At 47.9% G+C, this 25,074-nt stretch overlaps 1 protein-coding gene across 1 annotated transcript in view; it reads left to right on the forward strand.

Moving 5' to 3' along the window:
• LOC119164498 (high affinity cAMP-specific and IBMX-insensitive 3',5'-cyclic phosphodiesterase 8B) overlaps window positions 1-25,074 on the forward strand; it is a 53,300-nt gene that overhangs the window by 9,441 nt on the left and 18,785 nt on the right. The window contains exons 5-11 of the mRNA XM_075868450.1: window positions 1,570-1,629; window positions 3,236-3,293; window positions 4,203-4,370; window positions 10,306-10,538; window positions 11,860-11,930; window positions 12,456-12,523; window positions 24,824-25,000. Coding sequence (XP_075724565.1) covers window positions 1,570-1,629; window positions 3,236-3,293; window positions 4,203-4,370; window positions 10,306-10,538; window positions 11,860-11,930; window positions 12,456-12,523; window positions 24,824-25,000 — 835 coding nt within the window. The remainder of the gene's footprint in view (window positions 1-1,569; window positions 1,630-3,235; window positions 3,294-4,202; window positions 4,371-10,305; window positions 10,539-11,859; window positions 11,931-12,455; window positions 12,524-24,823; window positions 25,001-25,074) is intronic.

Genomic DNA, 25,074 nt, shown 5'->3' on the forward strand with positions numbered 1-25,074 from the left:
AGCGTTATGGGGATATAAGAGGTACGAGGTGCTTCTAAGTTTGTGGAAACAGGTAGCAGCAGTCACCGCATTCTGTGTGTGTGTGTGTGTGCTTGTGTGTGTGCGTGTGTGTGCGTGCGTGAGTGTGTGTGCATGTGTGCGCCCGCGTGTGTGCGTGTGTGTGCACGTGCGCGCGCGTGTGTGTGCACGTGTGTGTGTGCGTGTGCGTGCGCGCGTGGGTATGTGCGTGCACGTGCGTGTGTGTGTGCGTGTGTGCGTGCGTATGTGCGTGCGTGTGCGCGTGCGTATGTGCGTGCGTGTGCGCGTGCGTGTGTGCGCGTGCGTGTGTCCGTGCGCGTGCGCCTGTGTGTTTGCGTGCGTGTGTGTGTGTGTGCGTGTGTGTGTGCGCGTGTGTGTGTGTGTGCGTGTGTGTGTGCGCGTGTGTGTGCGTGTGTGTGCGCGTGTGTGTGTGTGCGTGTGCCCGTGTGGTGGGTATGTGACTACTAGTGGAATCGTTGCCTCCGATTAACCTACCCCTATGAGGTCTGCCAAAAAACAAAAAACAAACAAATTTTCAAAGTATGTTCGACGAAAGCCTGTGGCTGTTCGACTGACTATGCTAACTCGAATGGTGCAACGAGTGAAGGCGCGTTGCCACGCGCACCGCTGTGCCATAACGCGATTGCTGAGAGAGTGTGAAGTGGAGAGGTCACCTCTGGCGCCGATCCCGGACACGGAAGAATGGCCGCCCGGACGCCGCGAGTATGAGCCATTAAATTCTTTCGCCTCAATTCACTGCTTCAACACTTTCGCTAATGTTCGTGCGAGTTAATGAATGCACAATAGCTGTATTCCAGCTCGGCTATCTTGGGGCAGTGGTAAGGGGCACCCGATGTGCGTTCGTGTTTAAGCACTGGGCAATGCTGTAACTCTGCTGGTAACAGGAGGTGGCGGGGTTCCATATCGACCGAATGAACACAGAACGAAAATTGCAAGTTTTCTCTTTCAAACGCACATTCCTTTTGCTTGGAGACGAACACGGGGCACAATAGGAATCATATGTATTTACTTTTGTTTTACAGCGACGTTAATGTCTTAATGGTTGTTCCGCCACTTTGCTGTTAGTGATATGTGCTCAATGTCCTGGCAACAGTTTTCATAAATAATACATTTTCTTGCCGGTCGCTACCCGATAATCTAGGGGCTCCACAGGCATGCACCGCATTCTTACTCAAGTGAAGTGCAGGAATCTGCGCGTGTTAACAGAGTTTCAAAGAAGAGGCAGCTTTTTGGTTATCTATCACTTGAGGCAAGCGATATGCGCATAACTACGTGAAAAGAATTATAAAATATTGAGGTCGAAGAAATAGTTCGTGTCTTGGAAAATGACACAGGTGATACGCCGTTGAAGACGAAGTAAACTTAGTAAAGACAACTGCAGTATAGGATGACACACGCACACACACGTATACTTTCATAATACCTAAGGAGTTTAACCATGCTTCCCCCCCCCCCCCCCCACCTGTTACTCCTACGAAGTGGTGATTCTTTAATTAGGGGAACTTATATTTGTCTCCACTTCTCTTACAGAATGCTGCGAAGTTTCAAGGGTTGCGAGTTCTCTTGCCTCGTCGCTGTCGTAAAGAAAGCGTAAGAACTACTTTCACTTTTCTTCCCCGCAAATCTTTGGCTAGCTTTTGCCAACTGCTTTCGGTGTGAGGCAGGGCACGTGTTTAAACTCAGGTTATTTTCTCGTTCTGCATGTGTGTAGACTTTTGTTAACTTGGCTCACTGTCATTCATGAGAGACCTCCTTCTTGATTTATATTGTACAATCCTCTGAAGGCCGAAACATTGCGAAGTGTGGTAGCAAAAAAAAAAAAAAAGGCTAGTGTAACACGAGCACCTTTAATCGTGATTACGCGTAATCCAAAAAGATTTCTTAGACATGATTGGCTACTTCACGCAAGGTGCAGAATGAATCCAATCACTGCTGAGAAATTTTATCTCGACCGGGCTTGATCGGCGTGTGGCATTGGTATCTACTCGTGTCCGCAATATTTGCCAGTGTCAAACAACCTGGACAGCTGGTCTAATTTGATTACCTTCATACCTCAATATAAAGCAAAGAAAGTTTTTTCTTATGAGGAAGTTTTGTCATCCCGTTTCTTGTTTTAAGGAAAAAGTATTTTTTAATGTTCCCCCATCGGCAAATTTTCGCCATTTGGTCTTCAAACCTTCCTATTTGGCCCGCCGTGGTGGTCTAGTGGCTAAAGTACTCGGCTGCTGACCCGCAGGTCGCGGGATCGAATCTCTGCTGCGGCGGCTGCATTTCCGATGGAGGCGGAAATGTTGTAGGCCCGTGTGCTCAGATTTGGGTGCACGTTAAAGAACCCCAGGTGGTCGAAATTTTCGGAGCCCTCCACTACGGCGTCTCTCATAATCATATGGTGGATTTGGGACGTTAAACCCCACAAATCAATGAGCAATATTACAAAAGAAATGAAAACACAGAACAATTTCGCAAAATTTATTGAGGTGACAGAACTGCAGAAATATTAGCGAGTTTTCGAATAGAGGAGGAAGAGGACAAACGAAGGAGGAAGGACAGGGAATAGCGTACCGCAAGCCCTTGCGGCGCGGTCGCTGCCACTGCGCATGCGGCGTAACGCGAACCACCCGCAAGAAATCCGAAATAGCGTACGGCCCACAAGTCTCACAAAGCCCCTTTGCGGTGAGCAATCGCATGTCAGAGTTTGCGGGGTCAAAGGCGATTCGAAAACTCATATGGCACCCGTACGCAAACACTACACCCGCAACGCGCCCGCTAACTTAGCGTACGCTATTCGAAAACTCCCTATATTACGGAACTTCAAACTCCTTACTCAAACACCGAGTTCGGTATTCAAAAAACGAGTTCGGTATTCAAGCGAGAAAGGATAATCTCGGAATAAGTGTTCTGACAAGCGTCACTCGGACGACATTATGCGAAATTGAAAAGGCTCCTGCAGGAGGAAAAATTTTTCTGTCCTAAATATTCTAGCACTTCACTTTCTTTATTGCAATAAATGAGCACAATTTGTTTCGAGCCCTTTCAAGGTGGTCGCGAGTGGCTGGGACGTCTGGCATGGAATGACCCGCGTCTATGCAGTGTGTTCTTATAAGAACCCACTGCAGAGCGTGTTATAAGAACACACTGCATAGAGTCGCCTTAACTGATAGGTTACGGCGACTCTTTCTCCACATTTTTTCTTCAGGCTGGCCGAACAAGACGACGCCGCCATCATTCCACTGCTGAGGTCTGGCTACAACAGGGTAACTATTCTCCCCCGCCCTTATTGAAGCTTGCGCCGCGGCGTTCTAAGTGGGTGCCGCTTTAGGGGGCCGGTTGTCTTATGGTGTCGTGGTCGCTTGGCGTAACGCTCTTTCTGTGGCCCATTGAGCGCTCGCTCGCGCTAAGAAGAAGTTCCCTTTCTCTTTTTGTTCGAGCGCATTGACAACAGCACGAAGAATTATTGAGGCAGTTGTGTCCGTCCTGATATGTGACAAAGAAGTTTTTCTGTTGGACTCCGCGGTAGTATATATTCCGATGAAGTCTTAATGGTGGGTCGCACATGCTTTGAGGTATACGCACGTGAAAGGGTCCAATTTCTTCATTTAATAAGTTACGGCAATTATACTGTGAAACGTAAAATATGTGTTCTCCGTGAGCAATGTTATTCATAATCCGAGGTGTAAATTGCCCGAAAACGTCGCTGATAGAGATTCCCGAGAGATATGAAGTCAAATAACTAAAGCTACCAGTGACAGCTGCATACTTTGCATCCATTGCATGTGCATGAGGAGAGGTGGGTGTCAAGGGTGTGACCGCTTCCCACCTAGTCACCTAAGAGGGTGGGGGGGCGCAAAGTTCGCCCCATGCATTGATTTAATACAGAAAAGAGGCACTGACCCCCCCCCCCCCCCCCCCTGAAAGACGAACCCTGCCCACGCTTAATGTTTGCATCCCTCGTAACTTCCGCAGCGTACTCCACGTAAGCAGTATGCTTTTACTGATCGAGAAGATGCTGAAAATAACTCTGGATGTTGCCGTGACGCCGCTGGACACGAACATTTTGAGCGTAAAATTGCGCACTCTGCCGTGTGTGCGTATACCTATAAGGCATAATCTTTAGGTGCGATAGCGCATTTAAGCGTTCTGCATTCGCGCTTCCAATTGCGCAGTGGTTTTCGGAATCGTGCTCCCTGGGCGTGTGCTTGAACGAAATGATCCAGATAGAGCACAATGACCTGGTAAACCTGTGGAAGCTCATGGCTTCCGAGACCCTTTTCTCCGCGCTGCACCATACGCGGGACAGTGTCATCGTCACCGGACCAAAACACGAGATACAGGTGGGCACTCACCAAAACGATTACTAAGTGTTTTTGCAGCGCTTTGAGGCTTTTGGAGCATGACAATGGAATGCCGCATGCGCTGCACAGTGGTAAACAGAAAAAAAATGTTTGTGGATGCAACGTTTGAATCGTCTTACATCAGCAACTGAAATTTCTTTAGGTTTCGCGTCGAAACGATACCGCGGGCACGCCAGAATGACTGCATAGATTGCAAATCATAGGTGATTGTTGTTTGTAAACATAACAATAACATCCCTCCATAAGGCAAATGGGGATTTTCAAGCGTGTGAAAATCCCATGTGTTGCTGAACAACAAGGTATCTTCTGCGGATGGGTGCGTTTCCATTTCGGTGGCTCTTCGCAGTTCTTGAAACTAATAATGATGACGAAGTTTGTTTTAACCGGTAATGTCTTCAAATAAGTGCATAATTTTGCTGCTTTATGATCGCAGAAACATGACAAATCACTTGGCTACTCGATAATGCTGTCATACTCAGCTATTAAGCATGATAACTGTCAACGAATCAGCGATGAGTTAGTGGGTCGGTATTTTATAATAATAATTTTTTGCACACCATTGTGAATTTTCGGGCGACCTGCGAGGCTAGATAGAAGGGAAATTCCCATACGCGCGTGCGTTTGCTAGCTCGGACCAGCGTGCGCTTGCGCATACGTGAATTCACTTTGTCTAGCCTCACACGTCACCCTAAGGTTCAAACTGCTGTGCAAATAAAACTTATTATTAAAAATCGCATGCTAGTTTGTCAACTTGGCTATACGATTTTCTGGTAAGTGAGACTGTTCGCTTTCCAAGTGAGCGTAATGCTCCAAGATTACCTAATGTTTCCATCGGTTTCAATGGTCTCGAAAGGTTCGATAGCAGTAGTGTTATATTCAACGCTGCCAAGTTATGTTAAGTTCTTGTTTGTAGAGTTTTCCTCTGTTGCAACATTATTTCGCAAAAAAAAAAACATATATACAGGCGAAGATACATTACAGCCGTTTTTTGCAAATGATCAGCGTATCCAGTTGGGCTAGTCGGTTCCTAGATCGCGCAGCGGAACGACGCAGTAATCTGATGAAGACGAAACGAGGCACGTGCATGCACTAATTCCTCGCATAATTCTTCATCTTTGTTTCATTTGTTTGAAGTTCTCCTGTGTGATATCTGCCGAGAATCAGAAACTTAACGTCAATTCCTATTCCGTTGGCGAAGCAGAAAAAAAAAAAGATGGCGTCCGCATCTTCCCACGGGGGGAACTTGAGTAAAGTGGTCGGGGTATCACGTGAATGCTGCGTCATTGGGTATGGTTTGGGATTGATTAAATGTTATTTGATTGATTGATATTTGGGGTTAACTTCCCAAAACCATTTTATCATTGCGAGAGACGCCGTAGTGGAGGGCTTCGGAAATTTGGACCACCTGGGGTTCTTTAACGTGCACCCGATTAAATGTTATTTCGTCTTTATCATTCTTATCATTATTGAATGAAGGAGAAGAGCAGGCAAGGGGTATAAAGTTGAAGTGTGCTTATTGCTTGGTGCCGTAATTGTATTGGACGGAAAAGAGGCGCCATTGACTGAATTCCGAACGCGCGCTCCGCCGCTTATATACGCAACGCCCTCGATCGAGGGAGAGGAGTACGGGGAAGAGGACTGCGAAGACGCCCCTGACTGTATTCCGAACGCGCGCTCCACCGCTTATATTGTCGCAGTACAACGCGAACAAAGTACAAGTACGCCTTGAGGCAGCGAAAGCAGCGTGTTCTCAACAGCTGAGCCACAAGATCTTCTTTGTTGTTGAGTCAAGCCAGAGGCCCACTACTTGGTGTCTGCTAAATCCCCACATCATCGTTGTCGTTCACACGCAGACACGGGTCATTTGCCTCCCTATCAAAGAGCATCGACCCGATGCGAAGTCAATAATGCAGTTTTTTTTTAAAGAAAAGTCTCACGCAATCACTCGCTGACGTAAGGCTTCATGCGCACTACGTGAACGAGTTCTGGATGGTGCTGGCGACGATTGGTACTACACGAACTGTCGGGAACAACTTCGTAAGTAACCTCACTCAGTTGTCGCAGCACTCGGTAAGGCCCAAAGTATCTTCTTAAAAGCTTTTCAGAAAGTCCTCGTTTCCGTACGGGTGTCCAAACCCATACTTTGTCGCCAGTTTGGTAGACGACTGTTCTGCGGTGAGCATTGTAGCGGCCTGCATCGTACTCTTGTTGTTGGCGGATCCGTAAACGTGCAAGTTGCCTAGCTTCCTCCGCGCGTTCCGTAAACGTGTTGGCGTATGGGTCGATGCCGTCACCTTCGTGCGGTAGCATCGCATCTAACATAGTTCGTACTTCTCGTCCATGAACGAGGCTGAACGGGGTCAGGCGCGTCGTTTCTTGCTTTGCCGTATTGTACGCAAACGTTATGTACGGCAAGATTTCATCCCAATTTTTGTGTTCAACGTCTACGTACATCGAAAGCATGTCTTCAATGGTTTTGTTTAGACGCTCTGTCAGCCCGTTCGTTTGTGGGTGGTAGGCGGTGGTCTTACGATGCGCTGTTCCACTCAGCATGAGGACGTGATCCAAAAGAGCTGCCATAAATGCGGCTCCTCTGTCTGTGATCACGACGGATGGTGCACCATGCCTCAGTACAATGTTCTCGATGAAAAATGTTGCCACCTCTGCTGCTGTACCTCTCTGGATAGCCTTTGTCTCGGTATAACGGGTCAGATAATCCGTCGCGACGATAACCCAGCGGTTCCCTGCTGTAGAAGTAGGCAGTGGGCCCAAAATGTCCATGCCGATCTGGTAGAATGGAGCTGTTGGGACCTGTACGGGTTGCAGGAGGCCAGCTGGTTTAGTCGGTGGTGACTTGCGTCGCTGGCAGTCGAGACAGGCACGGACGTGGTGCTTCACGGCTGTGGTTAGTCTCGGCCAGTAATACTTTTGCTGTATTCTGGCCAACGTTCTCGTGTAACCCAAATGGCGAGAGCTCACCTCGTTGTGGCATGCTTGGAGTACTTCGGTACGAAGGGCTGCTGGGATGACGAGCAGATAGGCAGATCCCGTCGGCGAAAAGTTTCTTTTGTAGAGTACTCCGTCCCGTAAACAAAATGATGACAACACTCTTGTGAAAACTCTTGGCGCCTTCTGAGATCTGCCATCCAAGTAGTTAATTAGGCCAAGCAACTCAGTGTCGTCACGTTGTTGCTGCGCAATGGCGGTCGTGTCGAGGACACCGAGAAATGCCATTTCCTCCTCTTCAGGTAGGGTTGCCGACTCAATGGGTGAACGGGACAGACAGTCGGCGTCCATATGTCGCTTGCCTGACTTGTGTACGACTACAATATCGAATTCTTGCAGCCTGAGACTCCAACGTGCTAATCGCCCGGTAGGGTCTTTTAGACTTGTTAACCAGCACAATGAGTGGTGGTCGCTAATTACTTTGAAGGGGCGGCCATATAAATACGGGCGAAATTTTAAAACCGCCCATACCACGGCGAGACATTCCTTCTCAGTTGTAGAGTAATTGGCCCCAACACGTGTTAATGTTCTGCTTGCGTAAGCGATTACCCTCTCTGTGCCCTCTTGCTGCTGCACAAGCACAGCTCCCAGACCAACATTGCTCGCGTCTGTGTGAAGCATCGTCGGGGCTTCTTCATCGAAGTGGGCAAGCACTGGGGGCGTTTGAAGACGTTGACGCAGGTCATTAAAGGCAGCCTCCTGTTCTTCGTTCCACTCAAAAGCAACGTCGTCTCTTGTGAGACGAGTTAGTGGCGACGCGATGCGGGCAAAGTCTGCGATAAATCGGCGATAATAGGCACAAAGGCCCAGGAAGCGTCTGACAGCCTTCTTATTGGAGGGTACTGGGAACCGTGCGACAGCGGCAATTTTTCCAGGATCGGGTCGGATGCCTACGTTACTGACGACGTGACCGAGAAACTGAAGTTCGTGGAAACAGAAATGACACTTTTCCGGTTTCAATGTTAGGCCCCCAGACCGTATGGCACGTAACACCACTTCCAGCCTTTGGAGATGCTCGTCAAAAGTCGTTGAAAATACTACAACGTCGTCCAGATAGACTAGGCACGTCTTCCACTTCAATCCCGAAAGTACCGTGTCCATAAGCCTTTGAAATGTCGCGGGCGCGGAGCACAAACCGAAAGGCAAGACTTTAAACTCGTATAAACCATCTGGCGTCACAAAAGCGGTTTTCTCTCGGTCTCTTGGGTCTACCTCGATCTGCCAGTATCCACTCCTCAAGTCCATGGAAGAAAAGTAGCGAGCGTGCCGAAGTCTGTCAAGGGAGTCATCAATACGTGGGAGCGGGTACACATCTTTTTTGGTCACCCGATTCAGCTTCCTGTAGTCCACGCAAAAACGCAGCGTGCCGTCCTTTTTCTTTACTAGCACTACAGGCGATGCCCAGGGGCTCTGTGACGGTTGAATTACATCATCTTCAAGCATTTTCGCGACTTGTTGTTGTATGGCTTCGCGTTCCTTTAAAGCTACACGATAAGGGTTCTGGTGAATAGGTCTCGCCGTGTCCTCGGTGATTATTCGATGCTTTGTCAAAGGTGTTCGACCAACTCGTGAGGTCGATGAAAAGCAGTCGTGGAATTCGGCTAGTAGCTGAAGAAGTCTCTGTCGGTCATCCTCGGCTTATAGACACACCGCCCGTGTTCGAGGGAGACCAGACGAGACACGAGACGAGCCGGGCATGCGCAGTGGAGGTGTGGATGGCGCCGACGCCGAAGCGCGACAGCGTGCGTTGAAGAAATGCTCCGCATTAAAAAAAAAAAAAAATATGGAGGCAGCTTCGCACTAGTAACCCAAAGCCCGAAAAAAAAAAATATGGAGCTGGGCGGCCTACTTTGTTTCTCTTTAGCTTACCATTTCTTTGTTCCTGTATCTGTTTTTGTCTTCTACGTTTTTTTTTCTTCTGCCTTTTCTTCTCCGTTTTTTACTCTATTCATATATTTCTCGCTGTCTCTCTCTGTAATACGAAAATCTCCCCTAACTGCTCGGCATGCGATCAGCTGGCCCCTTCTCTCATTTGATATGGAGGTGACCCCGCTTGCGCGTTTTAGCAAGAAGGCATCACGTAAAACGAGACAGACTGCTTAGAATGTATCGCAAGTCCACACCTTGCGAAACAACTCCTGGCGGTCCAGGGAGTCTGTGAAGCGATCGGGAACCTTTGGTCTACGACCCCGTCGCGGGTGCAGCCCTCGGTGGGTTCTTGGGGGAACCTTCTTCCTAGCACGCAAATAAAGTTATTCTGTCTGTCCGTGTCTCTCTCTGCATTTCTATCTATTTCCCTTTCCTCCTTGGTCTTTCTATATTTTCTCTCGCTTTTCTTTCTCCCTTTCATTGCTTCTCACTCGCCTGCTCTTCCTTTCTATCGTTTTCTTTCTCTCTCTCGCTCCATTTATTTCTATTTCTGTGCAGAAATATGCTGAAAAATATGGTTCAATCGAAACCTAAATGTGAAGCACCCGTAAAAGCGTTCAGCACAATCGTAAAGCAACTTAATTTGTGTTACAAAAGAGATACACAGCACTGATGTGCGTTGAAGCCAAGAGACTGATCTGAGGCGAATTCTCCGGAGGTGCCGGAAACCAGGACGCCCCTCGAAGTCGCATTTTAAGTGTTCCATGTGCAATGTCTTTCTTTTTATGGCTCACTAAAGCATTTTTTTTTTTGCTTTTCGCAAGGGAAATAGACGGGAAACAAAGAATCGCACTGCGAGAAATTCATCACATCATAATTGCACTCTTGTTTTTTACGACCCTTCGGATTTACCTCCGTCGCCAATATTGGTTGTTGCGTTATGCACGGGAACGTATGCTTCTCTAATACGTAATTACTCTTGACTAAACGAGAGAAGGTGTATAGTTGCAGTGAGTGCTCTTTATCGCGCGATACGCAGTACATGAACAGCGCCGCGGAAAAGTTTGTCGGCTTTTCGGTCGAGGAGATGCTGGGAAGAGACGCCCGCGATCTGTACGAGCTTTCGTTGCTCAGGCCGGACGTCGCAGGAGGCATAGGCACGCTGCTGAGCGAGGGAAAGGAGTGGCAGGGAACTCTGCTACAGAAGCGCAAGGGCGGAGAGAGCGTGCCCGTGCTCAGCAAGATCACTCCCATCGACATAAACACTGTCGGGTAAGTGACCGCTTTGTTGCCCGTGCACTGCAGTTCGGCTTTTCAATACGCGCCAAATATGCACGATGGGAATCGTTCACCCACAGAAAAAGATCCGGATTGACAAGTGTGTGTTCGGCGAAGGATCGCATTATTCAGGCAAATCAGAAAGTGTTTCGCACAACTAACCTCTCCACATGCTTTCAGTAGATACGAAGAAACATTTTATTCAATGGAGGTAGCAGCGGCATTGCATAGAGTACAGAATGCAAACGCAAACATCTCATTAAATAAATAAAAAAAACGGATCCATCGCCAGTGCGAAGAAACGAATGCGATAGCAACAAGTTGTTATGCTATATGAAATAAGGCTGGCAGCTAACTATTTTGGATCTGATCTCACTACAAAAATCTTGTGTAACAGAATACGGCCGCCCCAGAGAGAGCAACACTTTTCTCACCGTCTCTCCTCGTTGAGAGCACAGCGCTTAGAAGGGTATAACGACGCGCTCGCTGAATGACTGTCGACGTAACACGTGCGCCAGCGAGCCCGACCGCGACCTAATCATCCAAGTCAGTGCCCTCCAAGTTCACTACTGATAAAGCTCGATCGACCCCCCTGCATCTTCATGCTCGTTCTAGACGAACGGGGCATTACTTTCGCTGCTCGAGCAGCATTCGACGGCAGGCCTATAGCACGCGTAAGCATGTAACCGCATGCGCCCATCGAGCGACGGGGATGGGCCGACTCGTACGGTCTCTGCATCAGCCACGTTCGTTAACCCCGCTCGCGTGCTCTTACTCAGACGCCGAGAGGGTCCGTATAATAGCTGTCGCAATAAAGGAATACTCTACAATTGACTCAGTTCTGCACGTGAAAAGCAGTGCACATTTGACTCGTGATACCTGTCTCGCACGTGTGCACAAGTTCGCATGTACAGTATAGTGTACATATACAGTATATGTTTACGTCTACAGCGGTGCACAGAGCTCAAGGGAGGGGAAAAAACTGTACGTTATGTTTAGCCGGTTAGTGCATCGTTATTTAAAAGATGTAGCGCGAGATTAGAAAGAAACGCTGTCTCTTCTTCTTTCCTCACAGCTGTAACCTTGCACCACACTTTTCAAGAAAAAAGTGTCATCGCAACTACTTCGGCCTGCATAGATCACGGGTACATTGCTTGTAGAAATTTTTAAATGGAGCGCATTCAATTGCTATTCTGAGCTAAAATATAACCATTTGAGATAAGCTATGGAATGTTATCGTGATAAGTCAACACTGAAAGAGCAATGCACTTCAGGCGAACTCAGCCGACAGATTTTTAATATTGTGTTCCTGCAGGAAATCAGACTACATCGTGTACGTGAAGGAGAACCCATTCTTCATGGACAAACCGTTCTCGGCTGACATGGGTAAGTTTTCGTCTCTTGTTTGGCGTGTGGGCATGCGCCATCAATTTTGGAGCATAGTAAGTACATGAGACGCGCGTAATCTTGTCAGCTAACCATGTACCGGAAGGCATACTAGTGCTATTCCTAACTTCAACATAAGTGTGTGAGTGCGACTACCACATAATCTATTAGGGCAGCTCACATGAGGTATGCACCAAACTCTTCAGTTTACTGCAACAAAAATTTACATTCTCTTAAATTATTTGTGCGACAATGTATTTTCAAAAACTCAAGATATAATTATTTTACATGCGCGAAGTGTTACAGCTCGCCGACCCACTTTGTTTTTCATCACTACAAACACTGGCGCATGCAATAACTAAGATATATAAAGAACAGGCTTATATTCATACGTCACCATAACTTCAAGTACGCCTAATCACTTTGGTTGCACGGAGTCACTGTCTAAAACTGACAACTACCTAATGTATGGGTGCACAGACAATAGCGGAAGCACTAATGCAGTCCGCTTTACTTTGTCAACAGTTGGAATCAGCAGACGGCAGTCATTTGCAAAGTTCAACACCATGGTGATTGAAGCACCCGTCACAAAGGTTAGTCTTTAAGATGTACGTAATAATACATGGTGCCAGAAAGTTAAAAAGAAAAACTGACGATCTATTTCAGATGTTTGAGTTTTAACCTTAAAAAGGCACAATTCGGCATTGTTCTAGGTAATTGTTCAGCTCTTGCATACAAGGTCCATAAAAGCGTCACTTTATAACTTCAGAACTTCTGAACGTCTTCATAAAATGCAACAATTATAAGAATAGCGTTTATGTTGTGCTTTATTGATTAGGAACACTTGGTATTTAATACCAGATTTGTAAATCTATTCACTGTTTGCGCTCACTCACTCGTTAATTCATATATTTATTTAGTTATTATTACAATTATTATTAACTTACTTATTTAGTTATTTATTATGTTTTACTGAACTTATTCATATTATACCACGTGTCGTCGTGTGCCATCAGTTACGAGCGAATACCACATGCTTTCATCGATTCGCAAGAACACCGTGAAGGTAAAGAAAAAGCTCGCCGCTGTTCTAGTTTACGCAAGATGGTACAAATGCGTGGCTTTTCGTGCCCTCTGATTAGTCCTTCTCCGAGACCGGCAACTTCATTTTTCAAGCAGAACTGGAGCGCCAGTCCAGTGTGCATAGTTGCGTGTTGCCGGGAGTGAAATTCAAAATGATGTCCATGTAGTTAGGTTAGGGTGCATTTCGAAGATACTAAGAGAAAGTGGGCGTGTAATCTGTAGGAGCTCATAATTAACGAGACAAAACGAATGCCCGTGCTGGTGTTTGGTTCTCTGCTCCTACACATGTTTCCGAGTTTCCACGCCCACTGGGCTTTGTGATTAATGCCTACCGACCAGCTCTGTTTTCTGACGTTCAAAGAATTGCAGGGTATTTTGAGCCGGCACACGCAGTTTCTTTTTTTCCGTACGCGCCAATTTAGATCCTTTCTTGTTTCTAGGAAGCACTTTTTGTTTGTTTCGAAAACGAGAATCACTGCTGCTTCTTCTTACACGTTTGTCTTAACCACCGACAGAGGAGCGAAAAACGAATTCAGAAAAAGTGGAAACAATATTTCTCAGTCAAGAAAAGCGTGCACAAGCATGGGAGGCGATGTTGGAACGAAAAAAAAATAATGCCACACGTGCCCATCTCTTTTCATTTTCATGTTACCGCACCATTATTTAATGCAACACTTGCCTATAGCGCAAAGTGTGCGCTGACTGGGAACTATCTAGATAATGTTAGAACCTTCCGACGAGACCACGTGCAAAACGCGAACACAAAATTTCTGTAGCTTACGCGGCCGATAGCGATAACGTTGGAATCTTCGATGATACTTGTATAAAAGCCGACGCGCTCGGCCACTTGTCAGTGTATCGACGCCCTGTTCGCCGCTATCACTGTACGTACAGCGTGCATTGATGACTTGCAGTTTAACATTGTTTCCCGGCCACAAGTGCGGCGAAATGAGGAGCTGTGTATTTGCGAGTTCTGCTGGAGCTTAATTCATGCAACGTCTCGGTCACGGGACAATGACAACTATCGTTGCCATTTGAAACAAGGCATTTTTCATGTGGTTTTTTATATATGGCTCGTTTTAAAACAAATTGTAACATTCGAATATGAGAAATCGCATTTGGACTATGCTGATTCTATATCGATAAATATCTCCTGAATGGCTGTAGTCCGTACGCTGATTCTGAAACGCAGTTTTTCTTCTACGGTTATGTTTCATGGGGGCCTGAAGAGTGCCGCTCGCGAAACAAACGGACACAACACACGCCATCGTGCGAACGAACTCGTGGACATTTACTGATAGCGTTTACGTTACGGTGATCTCACCAGCCGAATCTGATAAATAACTAGTAACGCGTCAAACAAACATATAATGCCAATACAACACACAAACTACATAACACTTTAAATGTACCACGATTGTTCTGTTGCCGACATTCAACTCACCGCACGAGTGCGTAGAACCGAGCTGAGGGATCACTTTCACAGACTCTGGGTGACCGATGCGGTACCACGGTGGGTGTGGTCCGAAGAAGAAAAAAAACGCCTAATTTCTGCCACCCGGTTTAGAGTGGCGCAATGCCTGCGGGAAGGGGTATGAGAGAAAAGTGGATAGGAGAGAAAAGGGTCAGACGTGTAGTGGCGCATACGTCTTCAGCACGAACAGCAGTGCCACCAGATGGATGGATGGATGGATGGATGGATGGATGGATGGATGTATCCGGCTGTGCGCTTTAGATCGGGGGGTGGCTGACGCCACCTAGCCATAAAGTTAAGCACTATCACTGTGTGTTTAAGGATTGAATTTCACTCGCGCCTCGATGGTAGCCACCAATCAGTCAGCCTCCTCCTGGTTGGTTATTTCTACTCATTTAAAGTCTATTTCGCCTTCACCGTCCTTAAACCCCAATGCGTTGAAAAATTCGGTGCCATTATCCCCGAATATAGGGTGGAGCCCTTTACAGAACATTATCAAATGTTCAGCCGTTTCATCCTCCTTTCCACACGCACTACGTACCGTGTCTGTGCCTTCGTATTTTGCTCTGTACGTCTTGGTCCGCAATCAGCCCGTTCTAGCCTCGAAGAGCAGAGAACTAGCCCGAGAAATATCATAGATCTTTTCCCTTGCAATTTCCTGCTTAAATGTTCGGTAGGTCTCCATTGATGATTCCGTAAGCATTCCCATCTTCCACATGTCCCTCTCTGTTTCCTTCACCTTCTTCTTAGCCGATGTTTCCTTTTGGCTTGGTATTCTGCTGTTGTCTAAATACTTGCTTGACAGTTTTCGAGTTCGCTTCCTCCATTTAGTATACCATTCTACATGTAAAGGCAGCTGAAAACTTTCCTAGCCCAACGCTCCTCTCCCATTTTTCTCCATCGCTCCTCAAATTCTATTTTGCTGCAAGCTTCCCTGCACTCAAACGACGTCCATCCCATGTCACCCTGTACCCCCAAATTTAGGGTATTCCCATGTGCTCTCAAAGCAAGTCTACCTATGTCACGTTGTTTAATTTCCAATCTTGCTTGAACTTCTTATTTGATGCACAAGACCGCATTGCCGAACGTCAAACCCTGGACCATGACGCCTTCCAAAGCCTCTCACAATGTCATACCTATTGTAGTTCCACATTGCCCTATTTTTTATCGCAGCTGTATTCCTGGTGCCCTTAGTAATTACGTATCTTTCGTGCTCCCTTAGATACTCAGCCCCGTTATTCATCCGTACGCCCAAATATTTGTATTGATCCACTATTTCCAGCGTGACTTCCTGTATCTTATGCTCACTGTAATTGTTATCATTAAAAATCATGATTGCCGATTTTTCTCTGCTGTAATTGAAATTTAACCTATATCCCTCATTACCACAGATGTCTATCAATCCCTGCTGATCTTTCTTGTTGTCGGCTATTAATACTACATCTGCATACATCAATGCTGGTAATGACTGTTCAATGTGTTTTCCTTGCTTGGCGAAAGAGAGGCTGAAGTGAAGTTGACTCCCCTCTGATTTGGCTTCTAATACCTGGAGATAAAGCATAAATAACGAAGGTGACAAAGGACATTTCTGTCGAAGCCCACGTTGTATCTCTATATGTTCAGATACCTGTTCTACTCATTTGATAAATACCTTGTTACTTTCATAGATATTCTTTAGAAGATTAGTTATTCCATCTTCCACATCTAGTGTATCCAGTATTCTCCACAAGGCTTCTTGAATCACACTATCGTAAGCTCCCTTGATATCTAGAAATGCCAGCCATAGGGGCTGGTGTTCTTTTCCCGCTATTTAAATACACTGCATCAATGAAAACATATTGTCCTCCAACCTCCTTCGTTTACGGAACCCATTATGTAGTTGTCCTAGCACCTCCTCTTTCATCACCCATGTCTCTAGTCTTTTCTTTATTATCTGCATCACCAGCCTGTAAACTACTGATGTCACTGTTATAGGACGGTAGTTGTTTATATCGGTTTTGCTCATCCTGCTTAGTTTCTACCCAATGGGAGCTTCACCATCCATTATTGCTCTGCTCGCTGCCACTCTAAACCATCTAGGTGAACCACGCGCCCCCCCCCATAACTTGCTTATTTTCCCGTGTCTTGGCATCGAGTGCGTTGTAAAGCAACTTGGTCAGCTGGCCCGAAATAACTGTTTATTAGGTCAAGGGCATATATAAATGCATAGTGTACAAATAGCCGGAAGACTTGCAGGAGCTGCTCACTCGAGAGATGAAACAAGATTAAACATACACCACACACATCACGCGCGTCTTGACCGGCATGTCTTGTGCTCCGGGTAGATGCCAACAGCTGCCGCGTTGCCCGACAGCCAAGTCGGCAACTCCGGTCACATGTTTAGTCCTCTCCAGGCCTTGTGGAACAGGTGCTCCTGGCAGGATTCTGGAGGAACTGGTTGCGCATGATGAAAACCTCGCGGAACGTGTCCGCCATAAAGGCAGTGAGGGCGTACAAGAGATTCGGACCGCCCACCACCATGGCCGCGATCAGAAGGGTCCCCAACACGAAAACAGTGACGGCGGACAGCGCAATTAGCAGGCGCAACAGCATGAACCATCAGAAAAGCTCCACGACACGCAGAATGATGAACTGGATATCTAGAGCTGGAACATCGGACTGGGCAAGTGGAGCCACCGGAACCATTATCGCAGGGGAATCTTGACGGTGGCACGCACGAGGAGCTCCACGACACGCAGCACGATGAGCGTCCAGCGCTGGAACATCGGACTGGGCAAGTGGAGCCACCGGAACCATTCTCGCAGGGGAATCTTGACGGTGACACGCACGAGGAGCTCCACGACACGCAGCACGATGAGCGTTTAGCGCTGGAACATCGGACTGGGCAAGTGGAGCCACCGGAACCATTCTCGCAGGGGAATCTTGACGGTCACACGCACGAGGAGCTCCACGACACGCAGCACGATGAGCGTTTAGCGCTGGAACATCGGACTGGGCAAGTGGAGCCACCGGAACCATTCTCGCAGGGGAATCTTGACGGTGGCACGCACGACGAGCTCCACGACATGCAGCACGATGAGCGTCCAGCGCTGGAACATCGGACTGGGCAAGTGGAGCCACCGGAACCATTCTCGCAGGGGAATCTTGACGTTGGCACGCACGAGGAGTTCCACGACACGCAGCACGATGAGCGTCCAGCGCTGGAACATCGGACAGGGCAAGTGGAGCCACCGGAACCATTCTCGCAGGGGAATCTTGACGGTGGCACGCACGAGGAGCTCCACGACACGCAGCACGATGAGCGTCCAGCGCTGGAACATCGGACTGGGTAAGTGGAGCCACCGGAACCATTCTCGCAGGAGAATCTTGACGGTGGCACGCACGAGGAGCTCCACGACACGCAGCACGATGAGCGTTTAGCGCTGGAACATCGGACTGGGCAAGTGGAGCCACCGGAACCATTCTCGCAGGGGAATCTTGACGTTGGCACGCACGAGGAGCTCCACGACACGCAGCACGATGAGCGTCCAGCGCTGGAACAACGGACTGGGCAAGTGGAGCCACCGGAACCACTCTCGCAGAGGAATCTTGACGGTGGCACGCACGACGAGCTCCACGACACACAGCACGATGAGCGTCCAGCGCTGGAACATCGGACTTGGCAAGTGGAACCACCGGAACCATTCTCGCAGGGGAATCTTGACGTTGGCACGCACGAGGAGTTCCACGACACGCAGCACGATGAGCGTCCAGCGCTGGAACATCGGACTGGGCAAGTGGAGCCGCCGGAACCATTCTCGCAGGGGAATCTTGACGGTGGCACGCACGAGGAGCTCCACGACTTGCAGCACGATGAGCGTCCAGCGCTGGAACATTGGACTGGGCAAGTGGAGCCAGCGGAACCATTCTCGCAGGAGAATCTTGACGGTGGCACGCACGGCACGTCCGCATGGCTCCACTCGGCGACGGCGCTCGTTATGCCTTCGGCGAGTCATCCCGATGTCGTTGGTGCCGGTCGGTGATTCTTGACTTGGCCGAAAACGGGTCCAAAGAACGCGCTGATCAGGTCGAACGACAAAGAACTGCGTTGTCAGCGCGGCTTTTTCGTTTGACACGTCGCTTCGCGAGACAATGGCGCGTGCATTTCGCGCGTTCCTAAAAGAACACTCTTTCACTACGTCGTCAACAAGAGTAAAACGAAGACAACCAAGCTCTGACATAGTTCTCGTGGTGCGCATGAAGTATTATTTTGTGCGTTCCTAAAAGGCCACTTTTCGTGTGTTCTTTTATTTGTGCTACTGCCATTGCCTCACCATAGGTGAACTGTTTGTGTGTAACATCTGACTATTAGTGTCCTTTTCTATTGTTTGGGCTGCTTCGTTACTTTTTTTTGCAATAACATCGCAGCATCGGAATGATGCTTCTTTTTTTTTCTGGAGGAGGAATATTGCCACCTGCTTCTAGTAGTGGGTCGTATGCCAAGGAAAAGGCTGACACCACCAAAGAAATTCACCGGTCTGGCGAGCAAGCACAACTGACGTGCTTTTGTAAGAGCCCTGTTGATCAGACCTCAATAAACCTTCTCCCGACTTCTGGAGCGACGTTACAATATATACAGGTTTAGGCAGCACCAAAAGCTGATACTTATAAGCTTTTGGATTTCTGCATAATCATTGCCAGTGTCATCAGGACAATTTGATGTCATCAAGAATCCTCAAGAAAAGGTAGAACGCTATAGCGGAAAAACTGTCGCCATCGCTTGATGCCTCTACGAACATGCTCTTTCATTGGTGAACTGAAAAAGTGTGTTGCGTTAAAACGATTACCACGTGCACTGCATACCACGATCAGACAGCCAGTCAAGAATATATTGAATGGTCCTGAGGAGTTTAAGCCACCAGGGTGTCCACGAGGGACATTCTAGCAGCCGCTACGTTAGGTGACGCCAGAGTCGGGGCGGGAACGTGGTGGTGTTCCGCCAGTTCTTAGGTCCTCTGAACTGCCTTTTGTTGGTTTCTCAGACTGGGGCTCCTGAGGGCCTCCTCCCATTCAGACTCACTGGCGAGAGGTCCTCGAGGTAACACGGGACATTGCCAGAGCATGTGTTTCAGTGAACAGTACACTTCTGCGCAGTCTGGGCATTGTGAATCTAGGTCTGAGTTGTAACGGCTGAGTCGGCCCCGTGATCGGTACGGTATCGTTCGTAGCATGCGGGAAGCTACCTCTTGCGGGCGTTCGAGCTTTGCATGTGGTAAAGGGTATACGCTTCTATCGTTTCGGTAGTAGGAGGTAATTTCGTGAAAGATGAGTAAAGGATAATTAAACTGTACGCCTGGGCCCAACTCTTCGGTGGCTGATTGATCGTCGCAGCGGGTCAGTTCTCACGGTCGATCATGGGCCATTTCGTTTAGGTTGGGTTGCTGTAGGTGGACCTCTTTGCCCATGTGGCCAGGGAACCGAGATAGGTAATGCAAGCCTATGCATTTGCATGTTTGTAGAATGTGGGCTGCTTCTCGAGCGTTGTTGCCGCTTTTGTAAGCCGAAATGGCGGCGCTAGAGTCGTTGAAGACAGGGTGTGTGAGGGGTCGACCATCGCTGAAGCTATAGCAACCTGCTCGGCTGTGGCGCTCGTTGCTAGCCTAACCGAGGCGGCTGAGCGTAGGGCTCCGTCGCCATCTGCTACCGGTAGTGCGAAGGTGGAGGAGTTATTCTATTGCACCGCATCGACGAAAGCGGTAGAGTTACGATTCCCAGCTGTACGGTTGAGGATCGCACGAGCGCGGCCCAGGCGTCTGCCTTTGTTGTGTTGTGGGTGAACATTTCGCGGAAATGGGTTTACCGTGTAGGTAGCACGAACAGCTCTGGGAAGAGTTACTGCGCGTTCAAGGTAGGGATGTGGGAACATGCCAGCCTCGCTTAGAAGTTGGCGGCCTGCCGTGGAGGAGAGGTGAATCACTTGGGTCGTGGTCTGGTCCTCGATCACTTCATCGATGTTGTTGTGCATGCCTCGTTTGTCGAGACGGGAAGTACTCGTGTTTTGAGGTAAACCAAGCACTTGTTTGATGCTTTTGCGCATGAGCGTGTTTAGTTTTATTTTTTCCACTTTCGTCCAGTTGTGGGCAGCGGCGACGTAATTGATGTGGCTCATCGGGAACGCGTGTTATATGCGCAGAAGGTTGGCCTCTCTAAGTCCTCGTCTGCGACCCGAGACTCGCTGAATCAGTCGGAGCATGTTTTCTGTTTTTGCTGTGATGGGTGTTGTTGTTCGTGCATGACAGCCAGTGGCCTCAATCAGGAGGCCGAGAATCCGTATGGAGTCCACGCGGGGTATTCGTTGCCCGTCTTTGGCGTGTAGCGCTATGGGTAGTTCATATAAAGAGCGCCAAATTATGAACGCCTTGGCGAGATGGCCGCTATAGTAGCAACTCTGATTTCGTGGGCGACAGTCACCGTCCAGTGTATATGCCTCTGTGGTATCGAGAGCGGTTTGAATGGCTTGCTCTAACTCCGCCAAGGAGCCTCCCGGGCACCAGATGGTGATGTATACAGCATGATTTTTGCTAGGGATGTCACGGAGTTTGTTCAGACAGTCCCTTCATAACTATGTTAAAAAGGAGTGGAGAAATGACTGCCCCTTGTGGTGTCCCGTTGGAACCTAATGTATAAGTGTCGGATGTAAGTTGTGATATTCGAATCTTGGCCTTTCGGTCTTGTAGGAAAGAACGAATGTATGACTGAAATCTTTTACCGAGACCGAGGCTGACAATGGATTCCAGTATAAAGTGATGGGAGACGGTGTCGAATGCTTTAGTGAGGTCTAGGGCGAGGATGCCACGGATATCTCTCGTTTTTGAATCGAAGATCTGTTTCTTTAGTAATAGCATGATGTCTTGTGTTGATAAGTCTTGTGTTGATAACGCCACCATGTTGAAGGGAAAGAGTTCCTGATCCTCTATGTAACGCGATACACGATTCATAATGGCATGTTCATCTGCTTTTCCTATACATGAGGTTAGGGAAATAGGGCGTAAATTGTCGAAGTTTAGTGGTTTAGCTGGTTTTGAGAGAAGGATTACCATGGCCGTGCGCCATTGTTTAGGTACCTGTCCGGTTTCCCATATGTGGTTAATGTCTTTTGTGAGTAGTGTGATGGTTTGGTCATCGGAATTCCGCAACAGGCGGTTGGTTACCTTGTCAGGAACGGGGGCTGATCGACTGTTCAGGTTGTGTAATGCCTCCCGAACTTCAGACTCCGTGAAGGGGTCGTCGAGTTCGGGTATTGTTTCGCATTCTATTTGTGGGTAGTCGGTGGGTTGTGCAGTCTTTACGGGGAGGTGTCGTTTGGCGATTTCTTCGAAAAAGGATGATTCCGTTCTTCCCGTCTTTTTGTGCGAGTGTAGGAGACGGTCTATGGCATGGCTCAAGTTGTCTTTTGTTTGGCGGTCGTCAAGCGCATATTTTAGGAGGTTCCGTTTACCCCCAGTTCTCATGCGGCCGTTGAACGCCGAGCAGTGTTCATGCCATTGAAGTCATGTGAGCTCCGTGCAATATTTTGGGATGTCTTGGTTTAGTACTGATACGCGTTTTCGTAAGCGTCTGGTTAGTCGTTGTGTTTTCCAGCACGCGAGTATTGGCGCTTTTGCCTCGAGCAGATGTACGAGGTGTGCGTTGATTCTCGGGACCTCTAGTTTGGTTTGTATGGTTTTCGTTGTTTTGGCTGTCTTCCTGAATTGAGGCGAGTAGTTAAGTGAATGTGTTGTATTCCTTTGTGTTGTTTTTGCGGAGGCTGGGAAGGCACCCCAGTCCATTAGTGTGAATGCACGTGGTGGGGATGATTAGTTGGGTAGTTCGGTACGTATGATGAAGTGATCGCTGCCCAGGTTCTCTTGCGTATTGGTCCAGGTGTGGCCTGTGACGTTACGGATAAATACCAAGTCCGGCGTAGTGTCGCGTTGTACCGATGTGCCAAGTCTTGTAGGGAATCGGTGATCTGTTATGAGTGGGAGGGACAGGCCGTCTATTGCTTGCGTGAGGTTAGTGCCTTTCGCCGTTGCCTGGGGGTAACCCCATGACGAGTGTGGGACATTGAAGTCACCTGCTATAACAAGCGGAGAGTTTCGCGCGAGGGTTGTGGCTTTAGCTAAGCGAGCATGGAAAGACTGTCTATAGTCTGAAGGGGAGCTGTAAACGTTAAGATTAAAAACGCTTTGTTTTCGAAAACGGTTTGGTACAAGTTCAATTAGTATCGCTTCTAGGTGGCTGCGGGTGGGTAACACTTCATGAGCAATGTGAGCGAATTTCTTACTGATGGGTGTAGCTGTACCTCTCATGGTCTCCCTTCGTTGTGAGATGTGGTGGTAACCCGATAGTGTGAGCGTCTCCCAAAAAGTCCCCTGTAGTAATATTACGTGAGGATTCTTGGGTTGCGCTTTGATGCACTGCAGCAGTGAGGTTTTGTGGTTCGCAAAGCTAGCGCAATTCCACTGCCAAATTTCTAACGTGTTTTGGGTTTTGTGGAAGCCATGATGATTACATTGGATTAGTTGGCCCAGGCAGCTGTGCCGTTGGATGCATAGAAAGTATTTGTCTGGGTTCGGTTTTAGCTTTTATGGTAGCTTTTTTGCTCTAGTGCTACCCGGCGTGACAGGGTGTCGATATTATCGTGGTTTTCTCGCGTGAGACGTAAGATTTCGTTTAGAGTGTCTTCTGGTGAGTCTTTTTCACTAATGTCCGTTTCGCAGAGTGCTAGGGCTCTGCGTTTATGTTTGCTAACATCTACAGAGGGTGAGGGGGAGCTGTAAGGGCTATGAGAGTTTGAATTTGTTGTTTCGCTTCATTTAGTTGCGTGGTGAGCTAACTACGACGTAACATGGCCTCCGAGATTGCGAGCACCTGCAATCTCAGAGGCCATGGGCGTGCTGGCACCAGATGTAGAAACCAACTTTACAGGAGTGATAGCAACACCACAGTTTCCATACATGGTCACCGTTTGTTTGAGACCCATGGTATTTTTTTTTCCAAGCAGACTCAAACAGTGGCATGACCCTGTGATGACTTGACCTCCACGTGAAATACCCGGTTTCTATTCCGGCACTGACCCTGATATTATTCCACTGTACGTAAATCTATGGCTCAGCGGATAAGACTTGACTTGACATCTAGGCCTCAACACTCCGACCAACACCGACACGAAAATTGATTTGCTTGATACTTTTATTTCTGCATGGCGATGGTCATCTTGCGTGACAGAACAACAGTCGGTGAAAAGGTTTCTCGTGAGTCGGCACAGAAGTACTGAAGCACTCATAAATTTTAATGCTACACTACATTCTGGAATGTTATTGCCCCGTTTAGAGCGCACTCTGTGACCTCTCGAGTTTTCATAGTCTTGTGACGCCAGACAACAGTCGATATTGGCATGACCCGAAAATTTTTTCACTAATATCAAAGGAGGAAATTCGGCAATAGCTTTTTTGTTTCATTCGACCTAACTTCATATTGTTGCTCTTTACCTGTTATATCGTGAGAATGGGTTTTAGCATATTTTGTTACATTGCGTGACCGGCAGTGGACGTTGGCCAGACAGGTTTCGACCAATCATGAGGGAAAATACGCGAGCTTAAAGGCGCCCTGCAACACTTTTTGAGCATGGTCAGAAAACACTGCCGATCGGTAGTAGAGGCTCTCGACAACACGCGAGCCAAATATTAATAGCACCGCACGCAGCCTGGAATTCATAATAAATGGTTAAAGTCAACTAAAAATAGTTTTTTCTTCTCTCAACAAATCACGGAAAATAAGCACAGTAAGCCCATCTATCAGCCATTGGCTGATTTGAACAAGGCGCGCTTGTTTGTTAGAGGTCGCCGCGAGAGGTCATCACCCATCCATGTGTGCGGCGTGCGCGCGCGATCGCACTGAATAATCCGCGTATTCGAAGAAAAAAAATGAAAAAATAATTGCCAAGGTCATGAAGCGTGTGTGAAGTTTTTTTTTTTTTTTTTTTGCCCCTCCCATCCCTCCCTGCTGAGCTTCCAGCGCTTTCGTTGGGACGAGAGAAGAGAGAATGTGATCGCAGCGTGTGACAAATCTTTGTAACTCCGCTCGTGCTGGACGGATTTTTCAGATTTTTGCGGCAATCAATTTGTGAGATAATACGCTTTTCCAGTGAATTATTTCATGGTTACTCAAAACAGAGTTTCAGGACCCCTTTAAAGTTGACAGCGATTGGAATGGTTTTACAATATAGCGACGCCAGTTTAGAATTATAGAGCTGCGGATGGGGGTGAAGAAAAAGAGAATCCTTAAAAAAGCGTTTTCTTTTTGCCGCACCCAGGTTCTTAACATGCTGTTGAAGGTTAAAGAGAGCTCCACAGCACCAGCCGTGGTGCAGCAACTGGATCGCGTCATCGACATCCTCCGCACCAGCGAGCTGTACAACCCAAACCTTGGCGCCATCCAGACGAAGACCGAGGACCAACCAGCCTCCGACGTGCCCACAACAGTCACGAACGTCAGTTAATATTCTTTTTGCCTAGGTCGTGTTAGTTCCGTGTTGGGTTTAAAGGCAAACTCTGGCGATTTTTC

This window comes from Rhipicephalus microplus, chromosome 1, assembly GCF_043290135.1.
Source record: "Rhipicephalus microplus isolate Deutch F79 chromosome 1, USDA_Rmic, whole genome shotgun sequence".
In the NCBI taxonomy this organism is placed as follows: Eukaryota; Metazoa; Arthropoda; class Arachnida; order Ixodida; family Ixodidae; genus Rhipicephalus; species Rhipicephalus microplus.